The following is a 25,233-nucleotide window of genomic DNA, read 5'->3' as shown; positions in this document are numbered from 1 at the left end:
AGGGATCTCTTTGAGATGGAGGGACATACTGTGCCTTAGAAGTTTGACAGCTGTGCAGCAAGAATTCTTGAAAAGTATTTTCTTTCCAAATTATGGAGTACCTTTTCAAAGAGGTTTCTGCATTTCTAGAAGTGGAGCTCAGTCTCAGGCACACTTGCTCAGAAATTGCAAGCTGGGAAGGGGGAATAGAAGAGATTCATGACCAAACTCTCTGTTGTAGTGATACAAGTCTGTGAATGTTTTATTTTGAAGAGAACGGCACTGCTTGTATATTTACTTTCACAATCCTCAAAGCAAAACCTGGCTGAAGAGAAAGCATTCAAAGGCAGGGAAAATATCTGTCTGATGTCAGGTTAATTTAAAGTATAACAATGCCTGAATGTTTTATTCAAGGTTTCCATCTCTATCATCGATTACCAAGACTCATGCCTGAAAGCTGCATCCTGATTGCCATTGGAGCACTAGTAGGAACAATCATCTTTGCTTCTGATCACAAATCTCCACCGGTGATGAACACAAGTATTTACTTCTTGTATCTCCTTCCACCCATTGTCCTGGAGGAGGGTTATTTCATGCCAACTCGCCCATTTTTTGAAAACATTGGGTCCATCCTCTGGTGGTCTGTGCTAGGATCTCTGCTAAACTCATTTGGGATTGGCCTCTCCCTCTATGGAATCTGCCAGATTGAAGCCTTCGGCTTGACCGACATCAGCCTGCTGCAGAACCTGCTCTTTGGCAGCATGATTTCAGCTGTAGATCCTGTGGCAGCTCTGGTAGTTTTTGAAGAAGCCTCTGTTAATGAGCAGCTTTACATGATGATCTTTGGAGAGTCATTGCTAAATGATGGCATAACTGTGGTGAGTTTTTTTTCCATGCCTTGTCTTTTCCTCTTTGAGCTCTTGTGGCTTGTAGGGTTATTTGGCACAGGGCAAGAGCAGCTCTGAGGAGATCCTAGTTAAGTTATTTATTTTATGGATACTGCATTGGGAATACAAAATTTTAAGGTATGTAAAAGTTGCACCTTCTATTAACTCTTTAAAAAACATATTGGTTTAGAGCTGCTGGAAGAGGGAAGCATGCACATACAAATTAGACATCACATCTTGCTTTTGCATCCACTGAAGTGAATGGATGCTTTTGTTGGTAGGATCAGTGTAAGACCTAGGAAGCTTCTTGACATTGTGCAAGCAAATAAATAGAAAATTGTAATGCTGAAAGACCAAAAGCGGCAGGAGTAGCACATGCCTTATAAAGCCCCCTGCAAAATAAAAGAAAAAGCCAGATGTGGACAACTTCCAGCACCTCCTAGGAAGTTCCCCAGAGACCTTAGACAGGAATTCCCAAAGCCACTAATAACTTAGCGTAACTCTGTTTCTATGAGTAAAAAAATTGACATCTGCCAAATGTTCACCTTTCTTGGTTGTCTTAAGTGTTCAGAAACAATGCTCTGGAACAAGAGAGGGCTTGTTTGTTTGATTGGTTTGTGTGTTTTTTGAGTAGGAAAAGAGAGTTTTTACAGAGCTTCTTTTGCTAATATCTTGACCCTTTTCTTATTAGTTCTACTAAAACTTGGGGTAACCTGAAATTCTAGATATAAACCATAATTGGCAAAGATACTCAGAACACACATGCTTTTCAAGGAAGAAATTTCAAGCAGGAAATTCATTGCTCAGAAACCCACAGGACTGCCCATGTGCTGCAAGTTAACTGCAAGTTAAGGAGTTTTGCTAGATAAGATCTTTACAGAATTTAAATCACAGGAATCTAAAACACATAAAAACTATTCAGATACTGTCATACATGACGCTCATGCACAACTTGGACTTGTAAAATCTGTACAGAGTTCATTGCTGAAAGGCTTCACGGTAGAAGTGCAGTTTATGAGTAATGCAAAAAGATAAAGGAATGGAGTAATTTCTTGCAGCCACAGCCTATTGATCATCAATCCTTTATCTTGGTGAATCAGAGATGTAGTAGGGCTGATGTAGAACTAAGTTCTACTTAGTTACTGAATTGTTACTGAATGTTACTGAATTTTACATGCAAACTGCTTACATGTTATGGTTGCAACAAAAAAGTCCTCAATTCATCTGTCACTTCCACTTGTCTTTTTGGTTCCTTCAAGTGCAGACCTCAGAAAAGAATACCTCTCTGCCTCGCTCTAGAAGAGCTTATTTAATCCTTTTTTGACTGTCTCTCTACCACGTGTTCCCATTGCTTCCAGCTGTTATTTATGATGTGGAACAAGCTTACAATGGTATTTACATGAGCTTTCAGTCAGGATCCTGTTACAGCATAAATTTGTAGTGACAGAGAGCCTGTAAAAACAGTGGTATTTAGGCATTACTTAGCAGCACTAGATGTGTTAGCAAAAGAAATGATACGCCTGTGTGTGGGGAGTGTTGGCTACAGTGCTGTGAATTCCTTTTGCCCCATGCACCCTCATCACGTTGCAATCTGTTTGTCAACTCCTGCTGATGCATCTCTGCATCACCCACCTCTCACCATTTTCTGGGGGGTTCAAGTTTCCAAAATCTCTGTGTGGCTTCATGCTTGAGAAGATTGAACTATTTGTCAAATGGATAGAGCCTAATAAGTGGCTTTCTCCTGTCTGCTTTTAAAGTCTTTAAAACTCTTTACCTCATGGGTCCGGTCTTACCATTTCCTCCCTATTTCTCTCTTGTTTCCTTTGAGTTAACTCTCTGTGTTTAAAAAGATAATATCATCAAGATATATTAAGTATATATATTTTTCTACTGTTTAAATACAAATATCCCCCAGTTCTCTCCAGCCTGCTTATCAGCCTGAACTTTTTTTTCCCCAGCAGGAAATACTGGTATGAATTTTGCTGAAGTTATATATTATGTTTGAGACAACAATAGCCCCCTCTTCTATATCTAGTTCAATATCATGGTATAAAATATGTGCAAAATAACGGTCTGTGAAATTAGAAGGATGATTTAGTAGCTATGCCTTTGACTTAATGGACTGGAACAAAAATGGGTAACTTACACATTTTACCCTTTGTACCTTTTCCTATTCTCCTCAGTAGGGCCATGTCTATGGATCGAACAAGAAGGTTTCTTTTCCCAGTTGTTTCTGAGAGACCTGTTAGCATCAGAACAGTACACACAGCAACAGGACTGGTCCTAGCATGTATCATACATTAGTAGAGTTTCAAAGCCCTGTTCCAGAAAGGGATGTTTCTAAATCCATTATAGATTTCATTCAAACCTGAATACAGGGGGAGGACCCTGATTTTGCTGCAAACTGTTTCAGGCATGTGAAACCACATATACACAGGCCATTTTTGTTTCAGCAGGAGCTGAGCACCTGTGCGAATCAGGAAACTGAGAATTTCCCCTCATCTCTGAGGCTTGATTTTAGAAACACTGAGGACATCTATACATCATGCTGTACTCAAAATGAAGTGGCAGTGACTCTTTTCTCTAATGGTGCCCACTATTCTTGGTTTATCAGTAGCAGAGTAGTTAAAGAAATCTACAGTGTAATGGAGACCAAAGTAAAATTAATTTCTTTGAGTTTACCTCTCTGATGTCACAGAGGAAGGCTTTGACTGCTGGGATGCATGAATCCTGGGAAGGAGAATAGAGATATTCTCTGCTCCCGCTGCTGAAGCTCACCCACTGTGTTTAGAATAAAATTAAATGCATGTGGTCAGAAAGAGTTATCAGGGTGGAAAGGAAGTGCTATCAAAGCTGCCTGTGTTGGTGGTTAAAGCAGTCACTTGAAGATCTTTTTTCCAATGCTTTGATGTGGATGGTATATGCAGTTTTTCTATCATGTAGGCAGCTGGAGCAGGACCAGTCCCTGGGGAGGTCCCCTGTGGGCAGCAGTGTCACGCACTCCCTTCCTCTTCCCAGCTGTAACAGCCACCCAGTGGTACACCGCTACACGGTAATATCCCCTCCAAAAAACCCAGAGCATGACATTCTCAGCATTGTTAAATGAAGCCAACTGGCAATCTATCCCTTCTTTTTGAGTGAACAAAGGCATCCTGAGCTGATTCAGGCTTTCCTACAAGATAAAGAACTAAAATACTCTATTTACTGGCATAACCACTGCAATGTAATTTAGCCAAGCAGCAGTTACATGGAGCCTTACTTGTGCAACACAGTGCAGTATGTTGTACAGAATAGTTTACTCCCACAAAGAATTTTACAAAAAAAGTGGAAATTATGTCACAGTTCCATAATTTTCATTTTAATGCCAATTCAGTTATATCATATAGACAGTTGAACCAGAAAAAGAGAGTAAAATACTAAGTCATTTGCTGAGGATGATTTGCTTTATTCATAAGTCAGCATAGATTCATGTCTTGGTATCATTTATAAAGAATGAGAAGTCTTAGTAGGAGTTTGAGGTCTGGCAAGAAAGGGGGAACAGAGAGAAAACCACCTTTGTAATTAAAAGCTATATGGTAAGTATAGTAAGGTTTACCTGCTGTGGAGACATGAATCTTCCTTAACTGCTATTGGAGAGCCTAATTTCATACATGGTCATTAGAGAAAAGCAGCTCTGGGTATTTTGTTACATGAAACATTTTGTTGTACTTTGTCTGTCCCCCGGAAATATTAGCAATGAGCCTCCTGGGGAACTGGCTGTGTGACAGCTCAAGGTCATACGTGCCCAGCAGAAATTTAAGATTAGATACTAGCTGGGGAATAATTATTATCCTAATGAGCTTGACTCTTTTACCTGCACAGATCTACTTTAATCTTCTTAATGGCCTTCTGGAATTAGCTATATGAAGAAGAAAGACCAAAGAAAACCGGATAGGGTAAATTATTTTGGTCCCTTTAGCATTTTTGCACTAATGCTTTGGCGCAACAGCTTTGGAGAGCTGGTATCTTTAGATGTTCCCCAAATCCTCTTGAAAACTAAAAGGTGAATTTCGTGTGTTACACACTCCCTGTAAACAGATCTGACAGGATTTGTTGTTAACTGACTGTCAGTAACCTTTAAGACCCTTTTAGCACTACACCACTCATTACTGTGGAAGCTTACTGTTGCTTTCTAAAAGATAGATGAAAGTGAAATATACTGAAGATTTTTCATCACAAATTTCTCTAGAAAACAAATTATTGATAATAAAAGTATGGTAAACTTATCAGCTCTAAACTGAATGGAAATTAACTTGACAGGTCAAATTATATAATGTAGCAAATTAAATCCTTCTTCTAATCTGACATTGTTTTATTTTTTATTTGACTTTTCAAGCTTTATAATTGAAATATAAGTGTGAAGGTTCTTTAGGCAATTTAGAGTGCCAGTGGTTTTGATTCTGACTTTGAGATTGACACAAAGCTCCTGGGAAGGAGGTTGAGTGGCATCAAACCCAAAACATGTGAGGATAGAGAGGCTGTATTTATCTGGCTAGAGGCAATATGAAACTGAGGTTAACAATTTCCCCATTCCTTTCCTTCCCTTCCCTCTCCGATTTCCTTTCCCATCCCCAGTGATGTTTCCTTATTTTTATGCATTAAGTACTACTGAAAAACATTTAACATTCTGGAGTCCATCTAAGGAATTGTGTCCATTCTCATGCAGACAACCTAAACAGGATTTAAGTCAAAAGTGTGGTTCTTAATCACTGCCGTATCCCTTTCTGACTCAGAAAGAAAACATGTAGGGGAGAGTCTGGGGTTGGTAAGGTACCTAGTTGGGCATTCAACTTCTGCTACAAAGACGAATAATTAAGTTTGACTGCAGAAAAGAAACAAAAAAGAGCATTAATATTTTTCTATTACTTCAAATGCATTTGATAACTTTTTTTTTTTTTAGGATACTTAATTCTGGGACTTGTTAAGAGCCAGCTGAGGTTTCAACTGTTACTTTGCTGAGATGTCTTAGACATTTTTAGGCATATATTTATACACACACAAAATTAGTAAGTTCAGAAAGATGCCTGACTGCTGCTCTCTCCTTGTTTTCACCCATAGGTGTTATACAATATCTTCATCGCCTTCACCCAGATGCACAGGTATGAAGAGATTGAATCCATCGATGTCTTTGCTGGCTTCGCCCGCTTCTTCGTGGTCGGGCTGGGTGGTGTGCTGTTTGGCATTGTCTTTGGATTTGTTTCGGCATTCATGACTCGTTTCACTCACAACGTTTCTGCTATAGAACCCCTGCTGGTCTTCATGTTCAGCTACCTGTCGTACTTGTCCGCTGAAACCCTTTACATCTCAGGCATTTTGGCGTGAGTATCCCTTATGGCTTTTTGGATGTCCTCTAGAAGGAAATGGCATTTTGAGGAGGTGGTTTTCTTGAGGTTATTATAATACAGGCATTTTTGGTCTCTGGCCTAGACATCTGCAGTGATTGGCTTCTAAGGGGTCAGTAAAATGCCGTGGTAACTAGGAAATGTAAATCCACAGTCAGCATAGGCACAGAGGTACTAATGAGAAGTAGATATCCACTCTGAATTTTTTTTAGATTTTTGCCCATTGGAAAAAATATTGCCAAGTGTGAGTAAAATGACAAGTGCTGCCACCATCTGGCTGCTACCTGTGGTAAGATCAGCTGAATGAAAAATTTGATAATAGACCAGGTATCTGTATTTATAGGCTGTATTTATCTGTTATTTCTAAGCAGCATCACCATCAGATTGCAATGGGATAAAAAAAGTAATGAGTATAGAAAATTAAAAAAAAGTGCCTGAGTTCTTGCTTTTGTATACAGTTCTCAACATCAGCTCTATCATGATTTACTGAAATTATATTACATTTGAACAGCGTCACTGGAGCTGAAACTGGCTGAAACCCAACAAGTGAGAACATCAAGCACACATATGCACATCTTGTGTATGCATACACATATATTACCTACACTTATGCATATATTGCATATGCATACATATATACACTCATGCATATGGATACTGATGATCATATTTTGATGTAATTAGCATAGCTTGATACTGTAGTGCTGGAGACTGTTTCCTTAGAGTGCTGTGAAGCTGTGGATTCCCACTGGAGAGACAAGTGAGAATTGTGCAAAAGAAAGAGGACGGCAGCAGGAAAGGAATCGGAATAGAAAGGAAGGAATAGATGTGAGAAGGTTTATGAGGAAACTGCAAGTAGGTGAATCAAAAAGATACCACACCAAACAGCCCCTCAGCAGGGTAAAGCGTGAAGAAATGGGAACCTGATGGTGGTGAATGTTCCAGTTTGTGCTGCTGGTAGCCACAGGGTCAGTGCCCAGCTGGGGGGTGGCAGCAGCCTGCACAGCCTGCGTTGGCTCTGAGCTTGCATGCTGGTGGGTGGCCCTGGTTTTGTAGAAATGAGTTTCCTTTATTGAGGATAAACTGGTTTAAATCCAGTACATATAAATGTGTGGATACTGATGCCCCAACGGGTGTGCTTACTCACCTCTACCTGTCAAACCTTGATTTGTTTAGCTTCAGAGCAGAATCGGCTCTGTAAAAACAACCACTGCATGATGGTCTTGGGAAGCAATATATGAATATTTAACCATATTAAATAAATACTTAGGATGAGATTTTTTTCTGAGCAATTAGAAAACTTTTGTTGAGCAGGGTTAGACCTAATACGTAGTGAGCACTAGTACCATATGGACCCTTTCCTATCTGCACTGCCCCAAAATACAGCTTCTCTGCCTATTCATTACACTAAACTACATACCTCTTTATTTCTTTTACTTCCTATTTTCATCAGAGTACTGAAATTATTCATAGTAAAAGAATGTTTATACAATTGGGATGTATTATTCTTACTGTTTCATTAAGGAAATTATTGCTTGTTTTAAGGATGGGAACTTATTGTCACTTCTGAATTATTGAGGATTTCATTCTTTTTTCACTTTGATCATGAAAGTTTATTATGCATGTGTCTCTGAAAGTCAACAGTATTAAACATTAATGCCTAGTGGCCTTGTCTCAGAGTGTCCTTGGACCTACTAAATGTCTCAGCTCCACCAGAATACTCTTGAGATTTCTTCAGTGGAAATTAAATGAGCAAAAACTAGATGAAGGGTTATTTAATGAACAGTCAGTGTTCTCTGAATTCACAAGTTTGGAAAAATATAATCACAAATAGCCCCACCCAAACTAAAATAATATCAGTAGAAAATAGATAGATGATGTTACTAGCATAGCACTCAATCTAACTGTTTCCTGTGACTATGGAAAATGAAGGGAGGAGAAGGAAACCCCCTTCAGTAGGGCTGCTCAAAGACTGCTGCTCCATGTGATTGTCACCACCGTCTGTGCTGGCTGCCTGCTGATACCCCTGAAGCAGGTGCTAGACTTCAGTAACATCGAGGAGGTAGAAAACACCCCTTTGCTTTCTTAGGCACATTCCCCACACCCTGAGTAACTAAAAGTGGGGAAGGACACATCTGTAGGATAACTCAGTATCCCCTGGAGAGTTACAGCAGCTTACCCTCTCCCCATTGACCCGCCAGCTGACTGACAGGAAGCCATCTAAAACTTTGACCACAGCACAGGACTATCACTATGTTGTCCCACCACCACCTCAAGGGAGAAGGTCACTAAGAGGCAGGGTATGTGCCTCTAGCCGATCTGTCCATAGGTTGGTACAAAATCAACTTGCCCTTTGAGACTCAAATATTTTGTGCTTGGTGGCTGTATGTTAGGTGCTCAGGGTAAAATAGACTTTGAACTGGAACATGATACCCTCACTTCCTCCTCAGGAAAGCTGTCTGGTTTGCTTCCTTTTTCCTGTATGCAAAATGGATTAATAAATCTGAATAAATGCACTCTTCTGTCTAATGAAATAGCTACTGTTACTGAAGAAAATGCTTCTTGCTATTAGGAAGGTCAAAGTTTGGTCACGGGGAGTACAGGTAATGAAGGCTGGGGTTGTACTTAAATGAAAAGAAATGCAGGTTGTGGCTGATCTCTGATGTTTTGCCTGATACAGGATGACAGCATGTGCCGTGACAATGAAAAAATATGTGGAGGAGAATGTTTCCCAGAATTCCTATACCACGATAAAATATTTCATGAAGATGCTGAGCAGTGTCAGCGAGACCTTGATTTTTGTGTTCATGGGAGTGTCTACAGTTGGGAAAAACCACGAGTGGAACTGGGCCTTCATTTCCTTCACTCTGTTCTTCTGCCTCATTTGGCGGACACTGAGTAAGTCAGCTTTTGCAGGCAAACTTCTCCGCGCTTCTGAGAGAAACCCTTTGGTGCAAAGGTATGTTAGAAAAGTCTGTGCAGACTGGTATAACCGGTTTAATAATGAATTTACTAGGGTTATGTTACTGACAAGTTCATTTCACAAGTCTACAGGTGGAGAAAAAGGAGGGGAAAAAACCCAAACAAATCTGAATGCTAGTCTCCAAGCACAGACTTTATTATTAGGTGAGAATGGAATATTTTAAGCAAAATTAAAATATTACCACAATTATGCCTATATAGATGCTGATATCTTAGCTAACTATATGCCCTTCGCTAAGTGGGCTTCATAATTATTTAATTGGACACTGTAATTAACTTACTAAATAGATAATGTACAACAGCACACTTTTGGTGCTGTAATGCTAAAAGTCCTGAGCCAGGAGTGCTAGAGGCATTGAAAAAGAAGAGAAGTGAAAAATTAACACTGATGAATCTACTAGTACTGTCCTGCCAAACACTCTAGTAGACATTAGAGAAGAAATAATGACCTACGGGATCAGACCAACCATCCAGCAGTGTTTTCAACAAAGTCTGCAGGAGATGCCAATCAGGGAAGGCTTGCAAGCTTGGCCACTTTCTGAGCTCTGTTCACCTACTATTTCCTCAAGACCTACAGTCACTGTGTTAGGGTTGCAGGAAGGTACACTCCTTGCCTGTGCTATATGAGGGTCTGTTTTGGACCTGTTGACCATGAATTATGCCATTCTTTTTCTGAATGTGAATGCTCTATTCTGCATCAGGTGAAGTTACAACTGCTGCAACAGAAAGCACATTTACTCCTGGAGAAGGTGATGAATTATGGAACACATCCTACTCAGCCATTGTTATTTGTTACTTGCATTTAGTTAAAAATATGAGTGAATGATACTTTTGTAGTGAAAGATGTTTTGAAAGTAGTACGTGAGAGGACCAAAAATAAGGTTATACAGGAAACCTTACCTCTGACTTTTTGTAACTTCTGAGTGCCTGAATTTGCCATCATAACTACATTCTTTTTGAATTTCAGTAGAATGTTTCAGAGTAATCTATATCTTTTAGAGAAAATGAGAAATCCAAATATTCTATCAGGTGGCCTAAGAGGAGTACTGCAATGTAAGTACCTACCTTGGCTAAGTTAGTAGGCTAGTTCCCCATGCTTCATTTATAATCAAACAAGGCTTCTCTGGAGCACCCTGCAGGGCAGAAATCTACATTGAGCACTTGCTGCTACAACCACCTCCTACAGCATTCAGCCCTTGTCTACATTCCCCTTACATACAGAGCCCAGGCTTGAGCTCTGGGCTTTGGCCCCACACCACTTGCTACAGTATTGAGGGGGAACAAGACCTGTCAGGTGGTTCATCATGGCCAGTTGTGCCCTGAAGGTGGAGAGGACAAAGTAAGTGATAGTTGCTGGAGACTGGTTGATAAATCAGCTGGAGAATATGCCTTATCTTCTCTGCCACTCATGAAGAAGGAAGAAGTAGCTGAATATTGAGGGCAGCCTTAACTGCAGTGACCACGAGACAGTGGATGCTAAGATCCCTGAAAGGAGTGAGCACGCAAACAAACAGCAGAATTACAACCCTGGACTTAAAAGGGCAGATTTTGGCCAGTTTAAGTGGTCAATAATGTGGAAAGGGAATTGGCTGGACCACTGTGCTCAAAATACTGGTCTAGTTGGTGGGTAATGACATCCCACAGGGCTCAGTACAGGGACCAATATTGTGTCAGTGTCTTCATTGACGACCTGGAGGATTGAATGGAATACACTCCGAGCAAGTTTGTGGCTGGCACCAAGATGCAGGGACTAGTCAATATTCTGGATGGCTTCCATTCAAAGGGACCTGGACAGGCTGGAGAAATGGGCTGACAGAAAGCTCATGAAGTTTAGGAAGAGGACCTGCAAGGACTTACATGTGGATTGGAATAATCCCACGAACAAGTACAGCGTTGGATTCTAGTAAGCAACTCTGCAGAAAAAGGCCTGGCCTGGTGGACAACAGGTTGAACACAAACCAGAATTATGCCCTTGTCCAAAGGCCCTTTCCAGCCTACAGTACTGCGAGTCTAACATTTGGGATCAGCTAAGCATTGGCATTAAACCTCTGGGATTAAGGTGCTATTTCTTAAATCTCTCAGACAGTTCATCCCTCAGTCAGAAAGAACACCAAGATCAGGAAGAAGATGATGGCTTGACCCTCAAAGCCCATACACATATCAAGACCTTTGGTTTTTAACCATGGGAGCACTGGAGAAAGACTTTAACCAGAGGAAAAGGGAAATAAGTGAAGGATCAAATATGTGCATTTGAACGGCTCTACCATATAGGGATGACTGAAGTACTCAGCAGCAGAGGTGATGTGATTCATCTGGGTTGACAGCAACAAATAATTAATATTTTCTTTCTAATCCTGGATCAATCATGGGCTCTGAGTTTTTAAAAGCTTGCTTTCAGAGTCTGTATTGGAATGTCCTTCCAATCAAGACAGAAAAAGTGCCCTCCTGATACAAAAGCGAATTTGTTGCCACACATTCATACTTCTCTCAGACACCAAGGGGAGTGCTAGAGCTTTCCACAGGAAGGCTGAAACATTTTTCATTAAATTTGTTTGCTAAAATGATTACATCATTTTCTCTGAAGCTTGAGTAAAGTAAAGAGAATTGGCCTGAGGGTAATACCTTGCATACACAGTTTCGGTCTGAGTAGCTGATGCCTAGCATAGTTATAAGTAGCCAAAAAATAGGTTTTATATAAAGTGGTATCCAACAACTTACATGACAGGATACTGCTACTGTCTTTACCTATAATAATCCACTGAGTTTATCAGTATCAGTTCTGTAAAGTAACACTAGCAATTATCAGCAGTTTTCAGGTTTTAATTCAGTAATTTAACAGTTTTCACATGAAACATAGGACAGGTGTTTCTTATGGAAGATGAAGAATAAGAGTAAATCAAGCAAAGTGCTAAATGTCCTCTATAAAGAAAAGCTGCAGACCTTACACAGCTGTCTGATTAATTTTAACATTTAGTAAAATCAAAATGAAGTTTGAGAAATACAGAGAATTAGAGACACGATAAGGCAGAAGATTAAATATTAAAACACTATTACTCCTTGCCTTTCAGTGAACCTGTTCACAGGACTTGTCGGTAAAGCACTATTCAAACACTTTGGGCAGATATTGTGCAGAAATCAGGAAACATTGCAAGGGAAGTCACAGAAAAAATTCTCATCCAGCTGTCTTGACTGCAGAAAACTTCAGGGAACTGTGCAACATAAATATAAAAAGTAAATCTTTCCACCCAATCTCACTTCTAAACCACACTAGCGAATTTAAAGCCTGAAGAAGTTAGGAACCACAGTCTTTTCTAGGAGATTATTTCACACATAACAGTTGGTCAAAGAGAAGCTACAAGAACTCAAAATTTAAAAGAAAGGTCTGTCAACAGCTGCCAGAGCCAATATGTTGTTTTCCTTTAAATATTTTCCTTTTCTCCTTGCTTAATAATAGTTGTGTTTTTTTTTCCCTTCCTAGGTGTATTTGCTCTTTTCTACATCAGTAACAAGTTCCGAACATATCCCTTCACCTTCAAAGACCAACTCATCATTTCCTACAGTGGCCTTCGAGGGGCCAGCAGCTTCTCTCTTGCGTTCTTGCTTCCAGTGAATCTTTTCCCAAGAAAAAAGTTGTTCATTACTGCTACTCTTGTAGTTATATATTTCACTGTGTTCATCCAAGTAAGTGTATTTCTTAATGGATTTCATTCATGTAATAGAGGTAAGTGGAAGTTTCATACTGAAGATTGCACTGAATTCACCGTTAGATTAGAACAAGCTATGGTATTTTATGGCCAGATTTAACACTCCACTGTGTAACTACCCTTTCAGGGCATTTTAGGTATTATTAAACAACTTTTTTCAGAAAGTCCACATTGAAAACCTGTGTCTTCTAAAGTATCCAGGGAAAAGAGCATTTTTTGTCCAAAATCTCTTCCATTTACTCCACATGTGCTTCCTAATGTTTCCCAATTAAGAAGCATTTTAACTTTACACTTTGGCACAGAAACAATCTCTTCTAGTTGTGCATCTCAAATGGAACAGGAAACAATACGACTGTTTTATGAAGGATTTTTAATTTTTTAGTTTATCTTCATTCATCTGGGAGACAAAATAAAAATATTTTAAAATCATTTGCAAAAGAATATTAAAGAAAAAGAAAGTGAATAATTCAGATTTGTAAGAATAAGTGTCTGGTGCTTCTTCGTTTGGGTTATTTCTCTTTGCTTACAGTGCTGTACAGGAGGAACTGAATTTTCAGGTCTTGCACCCCATGCTCTTCATTTTCTCAAACAAATATCTCAGATATTCTAGGGTGCCAAGAGGGGGACTATGCACTCATGGTTAGGCACTTAGATTCCACCAGAATGTTTCAGAAAAAATAATTTTGTTTTTCTTAATATTTCCCCTTTTAAAGCGCTATTCTGTAGCAGGGCAATAAAGAATTTGGAACAGCTGAAAATGGTTCCTGAGTGAAACCCCCCCAAAATATTTAGTTCTGAAAATGTTGAAGTAAGAGGTTCCAAGATTGTAAGAACCTCACAAAGACAATGTTTTATTTCAAGTGAGTGCTGTTTTGAAGAAGGTTGTCAATGAGTTAGTTACTTTACATAGTTAAAATAGGTTGATAAATACAATCTCAGTTAAAAAAAAATCCTGATGAGTATTTTTTGTTTGTTTTTGAATTTTAATTCTCTTCTTTAGCTCTCCATACAAGTAATAGATCATTTTTATGCCTAAGACACAGCTTTCCTAATTGATTACAAGTAAATAATTTTGCTTACTTTCTGCTTTTTAAAAAATATTAACGTTTTAACTCATTGTTCCAAATTCAGGGAATCACAATTGGGCCATTGGTCAGATATCTTGATGTTAAAAAGACCAACAAAAAGGAGTCCATCAATGAAGAAATTCATGTCCGAGTAAGTTTTGTATATCAGTAGTAGTTTTGTATATCGATATCCTAAAAAGGAGAGAAAAGGTGTTCCAAAAGAGGTGGACAGGAGGAGGTGTTTGTTAGCACTGGCATTCAAAGGATTTGGACACTGAACAGTTTTAACAACATTTGGAGGAAATCCTAGGCATAATTTTCTACAGTATATTCTCTCACTTGCATTCGTAGCGACTGTCGCATTATAATATTGTACAACTGTGATGGTGTAGCAAGGCCCTTCTTGATGCGTGTAACCATGGCACGACAGATGCATATAGGTGGAATTTACAGAATGACTTCTCATCCTTTCCAGCTGGATTTTCCAGATAACTTTTTTGCCATCTTTTGACTGGTTCTAGACACACCGATGCCTTAAAAATCTTTAATCAAGTTTTATTGAACTAAAATGAGTTAAACCATAGATCTGCAAATTTAGTTTCAAGTTCTTCTGATAAACTGTCTTTTTGCCTCTCAAGCATTTGCTTTAGCTCTCAAATTACCATTATATAAAGCATCAGAAAGCTGCTCAAACTGACTTAACAACACTATACAGAATATACATACATGCTCTCATTTTCATAACAGGGAATAGATTTGAAATTCACATTGTTCTTTAAAATTAAGCATATACAGAGACATCAGCAAAATTACGGCATCTCAACCGATTTAAATTTGAAGCGCATTTAATTCTTATTATTTCAACCTTTACACTTAACCTTAAGAGGAATTTATGTTTAAAAGCACCACGTATGACAATACGTATGTAAGAATTGGACATATTTCTCTCTATTTCTATAATACTGGAAACACACAAAAGATGACTGAAAATCCTGATGGTTAGCAGTGATGGACTTAACAGTCTGATTGTAATTTGCAAAATCCTCCGAGGACTTGTTGGTCAAGGTAAAGTTTAAGGTGTGGAGTAGCTGGCTCTGTGCTTCTCTCAGGGAGTTCACACAGGAAGAAAAACTTGGTTGACAGAACCAAGAATTTAGTTTTTGGTCTCAGAAGACAAAGGGGATCAGGCAATTTGGATGCTCGGTATCATCTTCCATTGGATACAGTCCTTTAATTTGCTGGGTAGTGGTGAGATGATAGCAGACTGACAGACTTGTCATTTCCATCAAAATATGGGTACTGCAGCCAAGCACAGGAGTTGCCACAGTAGGATCTTTGCCTTGATTTGTAGAGGAAGTTAGACGCTTTCAGAATTAACTCACTTCTCCTCCCTCATTTAAAAAAATCTCAAAATTCTGACAACAATTCTAGAATTGTGGTGACATTGTTTTCTCATAGTAGCCCCTTAAAATTTTTCCACCTTTATTATTCTAGTTGATGGATCACTTGAAGGCTGGGTTTGAAGACATATGTGGACACTGGAGTCATTATCAGCTGAGAGATAAGTAAGCATCTCTTATTGCAGCTTACTATAACAAAATAACAAATCTACCATGTAAAATATGATAGGAAATTAATCTTGTGCTAAAATAGCTTTAAAATTTTGGGGACACATGCAATATTTCTTTTTAAAAAGTGAACTCCTCAGTAACTGCTATCTCCTGGGAGTGCAGTGCTCATATATTGCCTGCTAAATTGCTTCTGCACAAACAAGCAGAAAACAGGCCTTGTGAAAGAAAAACATAGCACATGAACTTATGCTGCATACACCAGCTTGTGCACATTGCTTTGACATAAATCTCAGACCCACGGCACTGCTCCTTTAGGTCTGGATTTAGAATGGAAGCTACGTAAGGTGTCAGTGCATCACTGACTTTTGCTGTAACCCTTCATGGCAAATACAATTCATTGCTGCTGAGTACAGATTCAACAATAATTAGTCACCTGTTCTTATAGGTCTTTGGATTCAGTCATTTAAAGTAAGAGTACTGAAGGGAATGTTTGAATTTATAATAAATATCCAGTAGCATAAACAGATTCCTTCAATCTGGTCTTCACTCAGAAACTCAGGACCGGCATTTTATCTCCTGTAAGCAGGATGAGGCGGTTCTGCAAAGCTTTATGGATCTCTGGCAGGAGACAAACTTCCCATTCTGAGCTGCCGTTCCCTTCACCTTTTCCCTAAGGGAGCCCTGTGATCCTGTTGGCCATCACCACAGCATGTGAAGGAAAGTGTGCGAAGAGACTAATCTTTCTCTCCTATAAACACTGTATTACAATGCCATGGGCTAAATGTTATCCCTTAGGCTACATTTAGACTTCTGTGCTGGAGTCCTCTGGATTGCATTAAAAGGTATTCCCTAGGCTTTTAAATGCAAATGTAAATATGTTTATCGTATGTATATCAGAATTAATTAACTAAGTGATGATGATGTTACACAGAAAAACATAGAAAACTCTAATCCCAGTAGAAACATTTATGTACCTGTGTCTGCTTTAGTGTACACAAAGTAGCTTTTGTTGAGAAAAAATGTACTAACTCTGTAGTGCTTTTCCTAGCATTGCAGAGCACATTACCTTGCTGTGGTAAACTGTTCCTTTGAAAGAAACTTATAAGAAGATCTGCTGTTGTTCTGCAAAATGTCTGCCTGAACACACATACCTGTTCCAAAGGACACACACATTCACATTCAAATTATGCCACACATTAACAATAATTCACAATCTGCAGCATGCAAGCACATAGTATTTTGCGGTCCATTCAATTTCTCTGTTATTCAGAATACAAAGAAATGTATTTTCTCTGCTCTAATTGTCAGGATTCAAAATTATCAGCAACATAATGGGCCTAAACTACTGTAACTGCTGGGCCATTTAGATCCTCATTGGTGGCTGGCTGAATAGGCCAGGATTACTGTAAGAGCAGCTGCTGCTGTAATGCCCCACCAGAATACATTTGTACAAAAGCGTGGAGAGTGGCCACATTCTTTTCTAACAAATGCGGTGGTGTTACATGCAAACACACACCCTCTCTTTTTTGCTCTGATTGCAGCTTGTTTCTCTCTTTTGTCTGGTGGGCTTTGCAATCTCTGTGGACCAGTAGACCATGCCAAATGTCTCCCTAAAGGTCTTCGTACACTGGGCCTTCAGGAGTTCACAGGTGTCTCCAATTTGGATTCAGTTTCCACTGCTGAATTATATATGTATGCATTTGAATGAAGATCAGCTTGTACCACAGAAATAAAATCATGTTTCCTTTTTTTTTTTTACATTTTGACTTAAACATCTCTTTTGCAGATTTAAAAAGTTTGACAATAAGTATTTGAAGAAAATCTTGATTCGGGAACACCAACCCAAATCCAGCATTGTGTCATTGTACAAAAAGATGGAAATAAAACTAGCCATCGAGATGGCTGAGAGTGCCATGAAAATTTCAAAAACATCCACGGCTTCTATACAGTGAGTACTGACCTCCTGACCCTCTGCAGAGTAGGGACAGGACAAAAATGAGGAAACACCAAAAGGATTTTATGTCTTCAGTAGAAAAGTAAGAAAAAAAAAGACAGATAAAAGAAGTTGCTGTTTTGTCAGTGCTCATCATATTTGCACTTTGGCTCTTTGTTCACAGAGTGAAAATTAAAACCAGTGACATTTTCTCTGTTTTTTTCAGTGGCAGGCAGTTTGGAAGAGGAATCATGAGGCAGGCACAGAGGCAGCTCCAGCTGCTTTAAATCATAGCAGTGGTTCAAGGTGGCCATACTTGTCACTTGGCTGGCCAGTGGGTTTTGCTTGTCACTGCTAGGTGCTGAGAGACCTGTGGGAGAGGCCAGAGCACAGGTCCTGACTCTGTTATCCCAATCAGAAATATTTGCTGAGAGTGGATTTCCTTGCAGGATTTGTAATTTTTGCTACTTCAGTTTGCAGTCACTCAAACCATCTTGCAGTACTGTGGTACTTCTGTACCGACTTATTCCAACTAAACAGCAATGCAACTTGTCATCAGACAGACCAGCATTAAAAAACTGGTGGGATCTCAGAGCTATCACTGAGGGAACTACCATCTGGAAGAGAAGTCTGTACAAATTGTCACACCTGCCTGCTTTACCTGCTCTGCATGTATTTATCCTCACCTTGTAACCCAATGGTGGGAGTTGCCATTCACAAACTCTTTCCTGTACTTCTGCCAGCCACTGCTGCTGCCACTGCCTGCTCCCTGCTGCTGCATCCTTCAGCCCCTCTCTGTTTTCCTCTAGACTCTGGCAGGGCTCAGCACATTTTGATTTTTCGTATTTTCCTCTCAAACCACACCAGAAAGTTCAAATACCAAGTGGACATTAAATTAAAATCTCTCTTGAAACTGTTTGGGTTAATCATGTCTACAACTACCCGAAAGGAGGTTGTAGCATGGAGGGTGTTGGTCTCTTCTCCCAAGTAACAAGCAACAGGATGAGAAGCAACAGCCTCAAGTTGCACCAGGGGAGGTTTAGATTGGATATTAGGAAACATTTCTTCACAGCAAGGGTTGTCAGGCATTGGAACAGGCTGCTCAGAGAAGTGGTGGAGTCACCATACCTGGAGGTGTTTAAAAGCTGTGTAGATGAGGTCCTTAGGGACATGATTTAGTGACAGTGTTAGGTTAATGGTTGGACTCTATGATCTTGAGGGTGACTTCCAACAAAAATGATTGAATCATTCTATGTCAGGTTTCATCTGCTTTCTCGAAACTTATGTCAGCATGCAGTATAAGTTCTTGCCCTTTTCTTTCTGAATCATTCTTTGCCAGGTGGATGATGTTAAAAAAGACTATGCATCTGTCAGGTTCCTTTCTGTCTGCTGGATTCCCTTAACTGTTGGGAGCCAAGAGAAAATGTGCAAGGCTGGCAGACAATCTATGGCAATCAAATCATACTTGTCTGCTTTTCTTGAAGGAAAGAGAAAGTAAGACAAATTGCTTTGGTGTAGTTCTCAAATTCTCTCCTGAGCCAAGAATTTAGATTGAAAAATATTTTAAAATATTTTTTGCCAGCTCTAATCCGTCTGTAATTGAATTTTACTGTGCATCAGCCTCTGATGCGCAGGTTCTCCTACTGAGACAGCCTTTTAAAAATAAAATGTAAACTTAAAAAAAAAATAAAATAAAAGTGCAGCCTGTGGCTGAGGGAAATTCTGATCCTTGAAGGCTGTGAGAATGTTCTAGGAAAATGTATGTTTTCCTGGCTCTGTTCTTCTCTGGATCTCTGCTGTTGAGCACTGGAGGAGACAGGATAGTGAACTCATTGGATCTTTGGTCTAAACCAATGCAGAGGTTATCTCTATTCCCCTGAGCAACTAAGTGACCTTGCTTAACAATAAAAGGTTTCTAAATGGAAGCATTTATAAATTGTTTTATTGTTATAACTGATATAACTCACACCTAAAGTTCCTATCCTCAGTGAGGACACAAAAATCTGGCCCTAAGCAAGTGGAGACTTGAAATCAAATTCCAGTGTATGTCATGTAAAAAAAATATTGGCAATGCCAGATTAGTGAGAAAACTCTCTCATTAGCACTTCTGATCAGTTCTGCAGCCTTCCGGCACATGAGGGAAAATGCTCTATATCAATCAAAGCAGATTTACGTCACTGTTAATTTAACATTATTTTCAGAAATTGTGTTCATGCTGGTGTGATTCTTGCAGGTGCAGTGGGTGTCCAATATGCAGTAAATATTTCCAGTGCAGACTGTAGAAATTTGTCCATGGGCTTTGCAACAAAGTATCCACACTTGAATGAACACAGAGCCTCTTCTTATGGTGGTTTGCAGAATGCAAGACTTAGAAATAAGGACTTAAAAGAAAAAAGCACAACCTAGCAGCTATTATCAAAACTGTGTTTGTACGTGTTTTTTTGGGGGGGAAATGTGACCATTAGAAGGAAATGGTTTGACTTGGATCTTACTTAATGTTGGCTCCATATTACTGCAATACTGGCTCGGGTAAGAGTAAATCTTACCATGTATCAATACAGTAGAGATCAGAATCAAGCACCGTGTTGTCACTTGTAGTGACACAGTTGTGCAAGAGCTGTGCCTGATTAATGTTACTTCCTTCATAGGATTGGTGAAGACTGGTGGAGAGTTCACAAAGTTCAAATTTTAGATATGATATATATAAATAATCTTACAATGTTTGTGAAAGCATTTTATTTCCTCTATGTATGAGCTCTCTCCATGTCTAAAGAAGAAAGAGATACTAATTTCAGAGAGACAGTCAGCTTTCATGGCATGTTATCAATTAAGTATTTTCTTTGCAAATATATGTCCTGTACTATGCTTTGTTATAACATGCTGGAAGTTTCAATAGGAACAAAAGAACACTTTCTGTAAGGATAGCTTTATGAGTTTGGTGACATATCAAACTTATTCGGGTTCTTTTGAAATTTATTTTTTAATGTACTGTATACTGCTAAATATAAAAAAGAATCTGTTCCTTATTGCCATATTTCTGCATTGTTATCAGTTGGGTAGGTTAATATCTAATCCCATGAAAAGAATACACAGTTTTTATTTGTGCTTCAGAACAATACAAACTATCTTTATGCTGTTTGTTCTCTTGTTATCCTGGCCCAGCTGAAACTCAGTGAATTTTATTTGCTTTGTTTAAGTCACTTGAAGAGCAAAATGATAAGGCTATAAATGATTTAGGACTGGCCACATCCATGCTGGCATGTGGAGGGGGTCAGGTATGCAAGTGGAAGTGGAAAAGAGATGTTCTTATGCCTTCCCAATGGAGCTCTGCTCACCACTTTCCCCTGTTTATTCCCAGCTCTAAGGTATAAAGACCCTGTAGAGACAATCGCTGAAGTACGACCAGACAGACAGTTATTCCTTACAATGGCAGCACAACATGCATCAACTATGACAGTTCAATTTGCATTACACAAATGAGCCAAACCTACATTTTATATACCAATACTAGACAGGCTAGATTGTCATTAATCCTCGGGGGCTGTGCTTTTATTTTACTGTCCCATGTGTGCCCTAGGACCTTGGTCTCTCTTTTGTCCAAAGAGAGAGCAGCTAGGGCCTGCTGACAGTATAGACACTGGTTTCCTTGATGTAGAAATTAGGGTACATAGGCTGTTCCACAGACTGGGATATTCCAGACCTAGTATGGAATAAAGGCGTATCACACCTAAGCCTGGAAAGGTGTCATCATCCCTGGATCCTCTCAGTGTTATCCCTGAGAGATGCAAGCAAGCGAAAAAACAATCAACCAAAGAAGCCAGCTGGCCTGGCACTGGGTGGTGGTGATGTCCTTTTTTCTCTACTGGTAAATACCTAGTTTTGTTGTTGTTGCTGTTCTTGAGAATCGATCAATGTCAATTAAACATTTGTTGGGAAGGATTTATCAGGGCCAGGATAAGATTTCTGGTCAAATCCAGAAAGGGAGTCCTTTTCTCTCACTCTGGCTTGCCAATAGCTGAGTGGCAAACTCATGGGTCTCTCTCTCATGCCTCAGTGAGATCCCTAAACTATTGATCATCCTAGCCCTGCCCCTAACACTACACCTAAACCTACTGTCTTTCTTTTTACTTCACAAAAAAAATGGCAGATTTCAGTTTTATTCTGATGCAGAATGAAAACACATTCCAAAACCTTGAAATACAGCAGGAATCAATTGTTATATTCCAGGAACTTTGGACAGAGCCAGGTTCACTGTCTACTTGATGGTAAGAGGCAGTAAAGGGTAGAATTCCGGCAGCTCATGGTGGATTGACATGTTAGATTATAGCATAAAACAATGGTAATATTGTTAAACTAGATGTAATTGCAAATTCCAATTTTTTTTTTCCTATGTTTATAGCATAATCTTAGTTAAGTTTGAATCCACCTTCTTTTGCTGTTAAAAGTTTTTATTTTATTTTAGTGGGAGTAAAAATACATGTACACAAACCTTTGACAATACTGTACGTTGATCATAATCCATGATTTAATCACACAATGTATATACAACACTTTAAGGACATCACTTAGCTGAGAACAAATATTGCAATTTCTTTTATTTCTTTATTTATTCTTAAAGGCAGGAAAATAAGATGGAGAAAGGAAATAAACAGGAACAACAAGATGAGCTTGGACTGACTCATCCTGGATGATCACTATCTCTGTCCCTTTCTTTTCTTGGGAATTCAGCTGAATGATGCCTCTCACACAGACTGACCGATTTAGCAAAACCAGTTAGCATTTCACGGCAGCATTCGTCCATTGTTTTGCTAGTGCAGAGGCCAGGCAGCTACAATTGACTGTGGGCATCTTGTCCCAGTTTGTTAAAAATACAAAGATGACAATCTTTTAGACAGCTCTTACATTTTAAATGGAGAAACAGGCTCAGTATCAAGGAAACCCTATAATAGTCCCCCTCACCACAGGGAAGATCTCTCGGACCCCTTTAATCAGCATATATTTTATTTCTTAATGATTTGTTGCACTTTCTCAAAGGAGTTAAAACCAGTAGGACTGCAAGGCCCAGATTGCTAGACCGTGCTGAAGAATGTGTTCAGACAGAGAAGGAAATTTGTAGTGCCTTCCTGAACATAAAACTGGTTCTTGCCCAATCTAATCCTTAAATGTGAACTTCCTTATTAAGCTTCGAGAAAGAAAAGGAGAGTTTCTGCTGTTTCTGTATGAAGGCTTAGGACCCATTCTGACTACACAGTATAATGACAAAACCCAGGAAGGAGCAAAATCTGTCATTTTTTATTCATTTTTGGAGGATTTTGTGGTGTTATTGGTCACTGAAAGGCTTTTCTGTTATAGTACTAAAAATAAATCATGCATCATTTAATGGGAATAGTATTTAATCAGCTCATTAATACCATATTTAAACTTTTATTTACAGGAGTGATAGAAATCAGCGTGTGCACAGGCTCTCCCCCACAGAGGTGAAGTCCATGAGAGATGTCCTGGCACATAATCTATACCAAGTGCGACAAAGGGTGCGTAAGTGACGTGTTATCATACACTGTTTGCAGACTGAAAGCTCTTGTTTGCCTTCCCCAGATCACAGCTATGGCAGGTGGTGGCACACTGTTGGTCTGGGACCACACCGGTGGGAAACGTGGGCCCAGAGCTCTGACCTGGGAGCTGCACAGGGAAGGGATGGAGGGGAAGGAGCCCTGGCTCGGGGCGTGCTCCTGGGTGGAAAAAATGAAAGCAGGTTGTGGTTTTCGTTTTGTTGCACTCTGACAGCAATGTGAAAAGCCAGGAAAATCTGTGACTGAGCTGTAGAGGTCAGGCTTCCCTCACTGCACAGCTACCTTGTGATTCGGAAACCACCTTCCCCAGGCTGTCAAACATCCCTGGGGCAACCCGGGGTACCAGCCCCTGTCCCTGAAGCCTGGGGCGGCTGGCCTGGGGTAACCAGAAGCTAAGGTAGATGGTGACCAGGCAGCAGGGAAGGGATGAAGGCTCCATGGGAGGCAGCGGGATGGCAGATGGCCAGCAGGAGTGAAACTCCTCTGGGAAGGTGGGTAGACCAGTGGCGGTAAACATTGCGTAGGCCAAAGTCAGCTGAGAGTCAGGCTGGTGAATCCTCTGTCTGTGCGGAAGTCACAGTTTACCCTCGGCATAGGAGGAGAAAGAAAAAAAAATAATCCACCTCCTATGCAGCCTCTCTTTACAGGCTTTTGGGTTTCTCTCTTTCTTTCTTTCTTTCATTCTTCCTTTCTTTCTTTCTTTTTTTCTTTTTTTCTTTCTTCCTTTCTTCCTTTCTTTCTTTCTTCCTTTCTTCCTTTCTTCCTTTCTTCCTTTCTTTCTTTCTTTCTTTCTTTCTTTCTTTCTTTCTTTCTTTCTTTCTTTCTTTCTTTCTTTCTTTCTTTCTTTCTTTCTTTCTTTCTTTCTTTCTTTCTTTCTTTCTTTCTTTCTTTCTTTCTTTCTTTCTTTCTTTCTCTCTTCCTTCCTTCCTTCCTTCCTTCCTTCCTTCCTTCCTTCCTTCCTTCCTTCCTTCCTTCCTTCCTTCCTTCCTTCCTTCCTTCCTTCCTTCCTTCCTTCCTTTCTGTGTCTCTCTCTCTCTCTCTCTCTCTTTCTCTACTTCTTTCTCTTTTTCTTTCCTTCTTTCCTTCTTTCTTTCCTTCCTTCTTTCTTTCTTTCTTTCTTTCCTTCTTCCCTTCCTTTCTTCCTTCCTTCCTTCCTTCCTTCCTTCCTTCCTTCCTTCCTTCCTTCCTTCCTTCCTTTCTTCTTTCCTTCTTTCTTTCCTTCTTTCTCTCTCTCTATTTCTCTCTTTCTCTCTTTTTTTTTTCCCCTCCTAAAATGAGAGCAATGATACCTCAACAGGGATTTGTTTTGCAGAAGTTTGTACTGATTCTGATGCAGCTCAGTGTACAATATCTATTTAATCCAGTCTTGGGCCCAGAATATACAACTGAGTGCTCTTCGTTAGCAATGAGTGGTAGAGGACGTATCTCATACAGCAATGAGTGGTAGAAGTTTTATTGCAATAACCTTGAAATTATGTAGATAAATGGGGCTAACTCCGGTAACACACATTTGCTAGAAAATGCTAGGCCCTGCTCATTTAGATGTGTCATTATTAATATGATATTCATTCCTAATATTGTTTGATTTGTCATGGCCAATTATCCTTATGATATTAATTTCTTATCTTACCAGCAAGAATTTGCATATACAGCTGTATCTTAGATTACTGAAATGAACTCTTTCTCTTCAAAATCAATTCCAATAATGACTATTTGCAACAGTCACTTCATATGTGGTGTTGAGAACTGTGTGCTTTTGGAAATGAAAGGTCGGAAGTAAAACAATGCCACCTCTAATGCTTCACTTTCAACTTCGAAGGCCTGGTAATGATCTGGCTCACCAGACCAACTTTACAAGGACCCTGCGAGTTAAACTGAGATAAGATTTTGCTTTGTAAGTGGTCTTATAAATTTAAGTGAATTTTTCTCTATAAGGTAGATAATTATTTTCCTCATTTCACAAGATGTATGCAATAAATTTAAAAGCACATCCTAAAAGGGTATTATAAAGGTATGGTTTGTCCAAGTATGGAAAGGAAACTCGGCTGTGCCCCTAATTCTGGAGATGTACTCTATGTAGTGTTTTGCTCCTGGACACATCTGCAACTTGCTCCTGGCTCAGTAATATTAGTACCAAGACTCAGTGATGGTTTAACCAG

The 25,233-nt window shown here is 39.5% G+C and overlaps 1 protein-coding gene across 1 annotated transcript in view; it reads left to right on the top strand.

Annotated features, from left to right (window-relative positions):
• The window catches only part of SLC9A4 (solute carrier family 9 member A4), a 36,805-nt gene that overhangs the window by 3,701 nt on the left and 7,871 nt on the right, over positions 1 to 25,233 (top strand). The window contains exons 2-9 of the mRNA XM_005504659.4: positions 394 to 857; positions 5,964 to 6,223; positions 8,928 to 9,145; positions 12,708 to 12,910; positions 14,065 to 14,151; positions 15,495 to 15,565; positions 17,358 to 17,519; positions 22,939 to 23,035. Coding sequence (XP_005504716.3) covers positions 394 to 857; positions 5,964 to 6,223; positions 8,928 to 9,145; positions 12,708 to 12,910; positions 14,065 to 14,151; positions 15,495 to 15,565; positions 17,358 to 17,519; positions 22,939 to 23,035 — 1,562 coding nt within the window. The remainder of the gene's footprint in view (positions 1 to 393; positions 858 to 5,963; positions 6,224 to 8,927; positions 9,146 to 12,707; positions 12,911 to 14,064; positions 14,152 to 15,494; positions 15,566 to 17,357; positions 17,520 to 22,938; positions 23,036 to 25,233) is intronic.

The sequence above is a fragment of the Columba livia genome, chromosome 1 (assembly GCF_036013475.1).
Source record: "Columba livia isolate bColLiv1 breed racing homer chromosome 1, bColLiv1.pat.W.v2, whole genome shotgun sequence".
NCBI classification, from domain to species: Eukaryota; Metazoa; Chordata; class Aves; order Columbiformes; family Columbidae; genus Columba; species Columba livia.
Note: the sequence above shows the minus strand (reverse complement) of the source record. Positions and strands in the feature narration are given on the sequence as shown.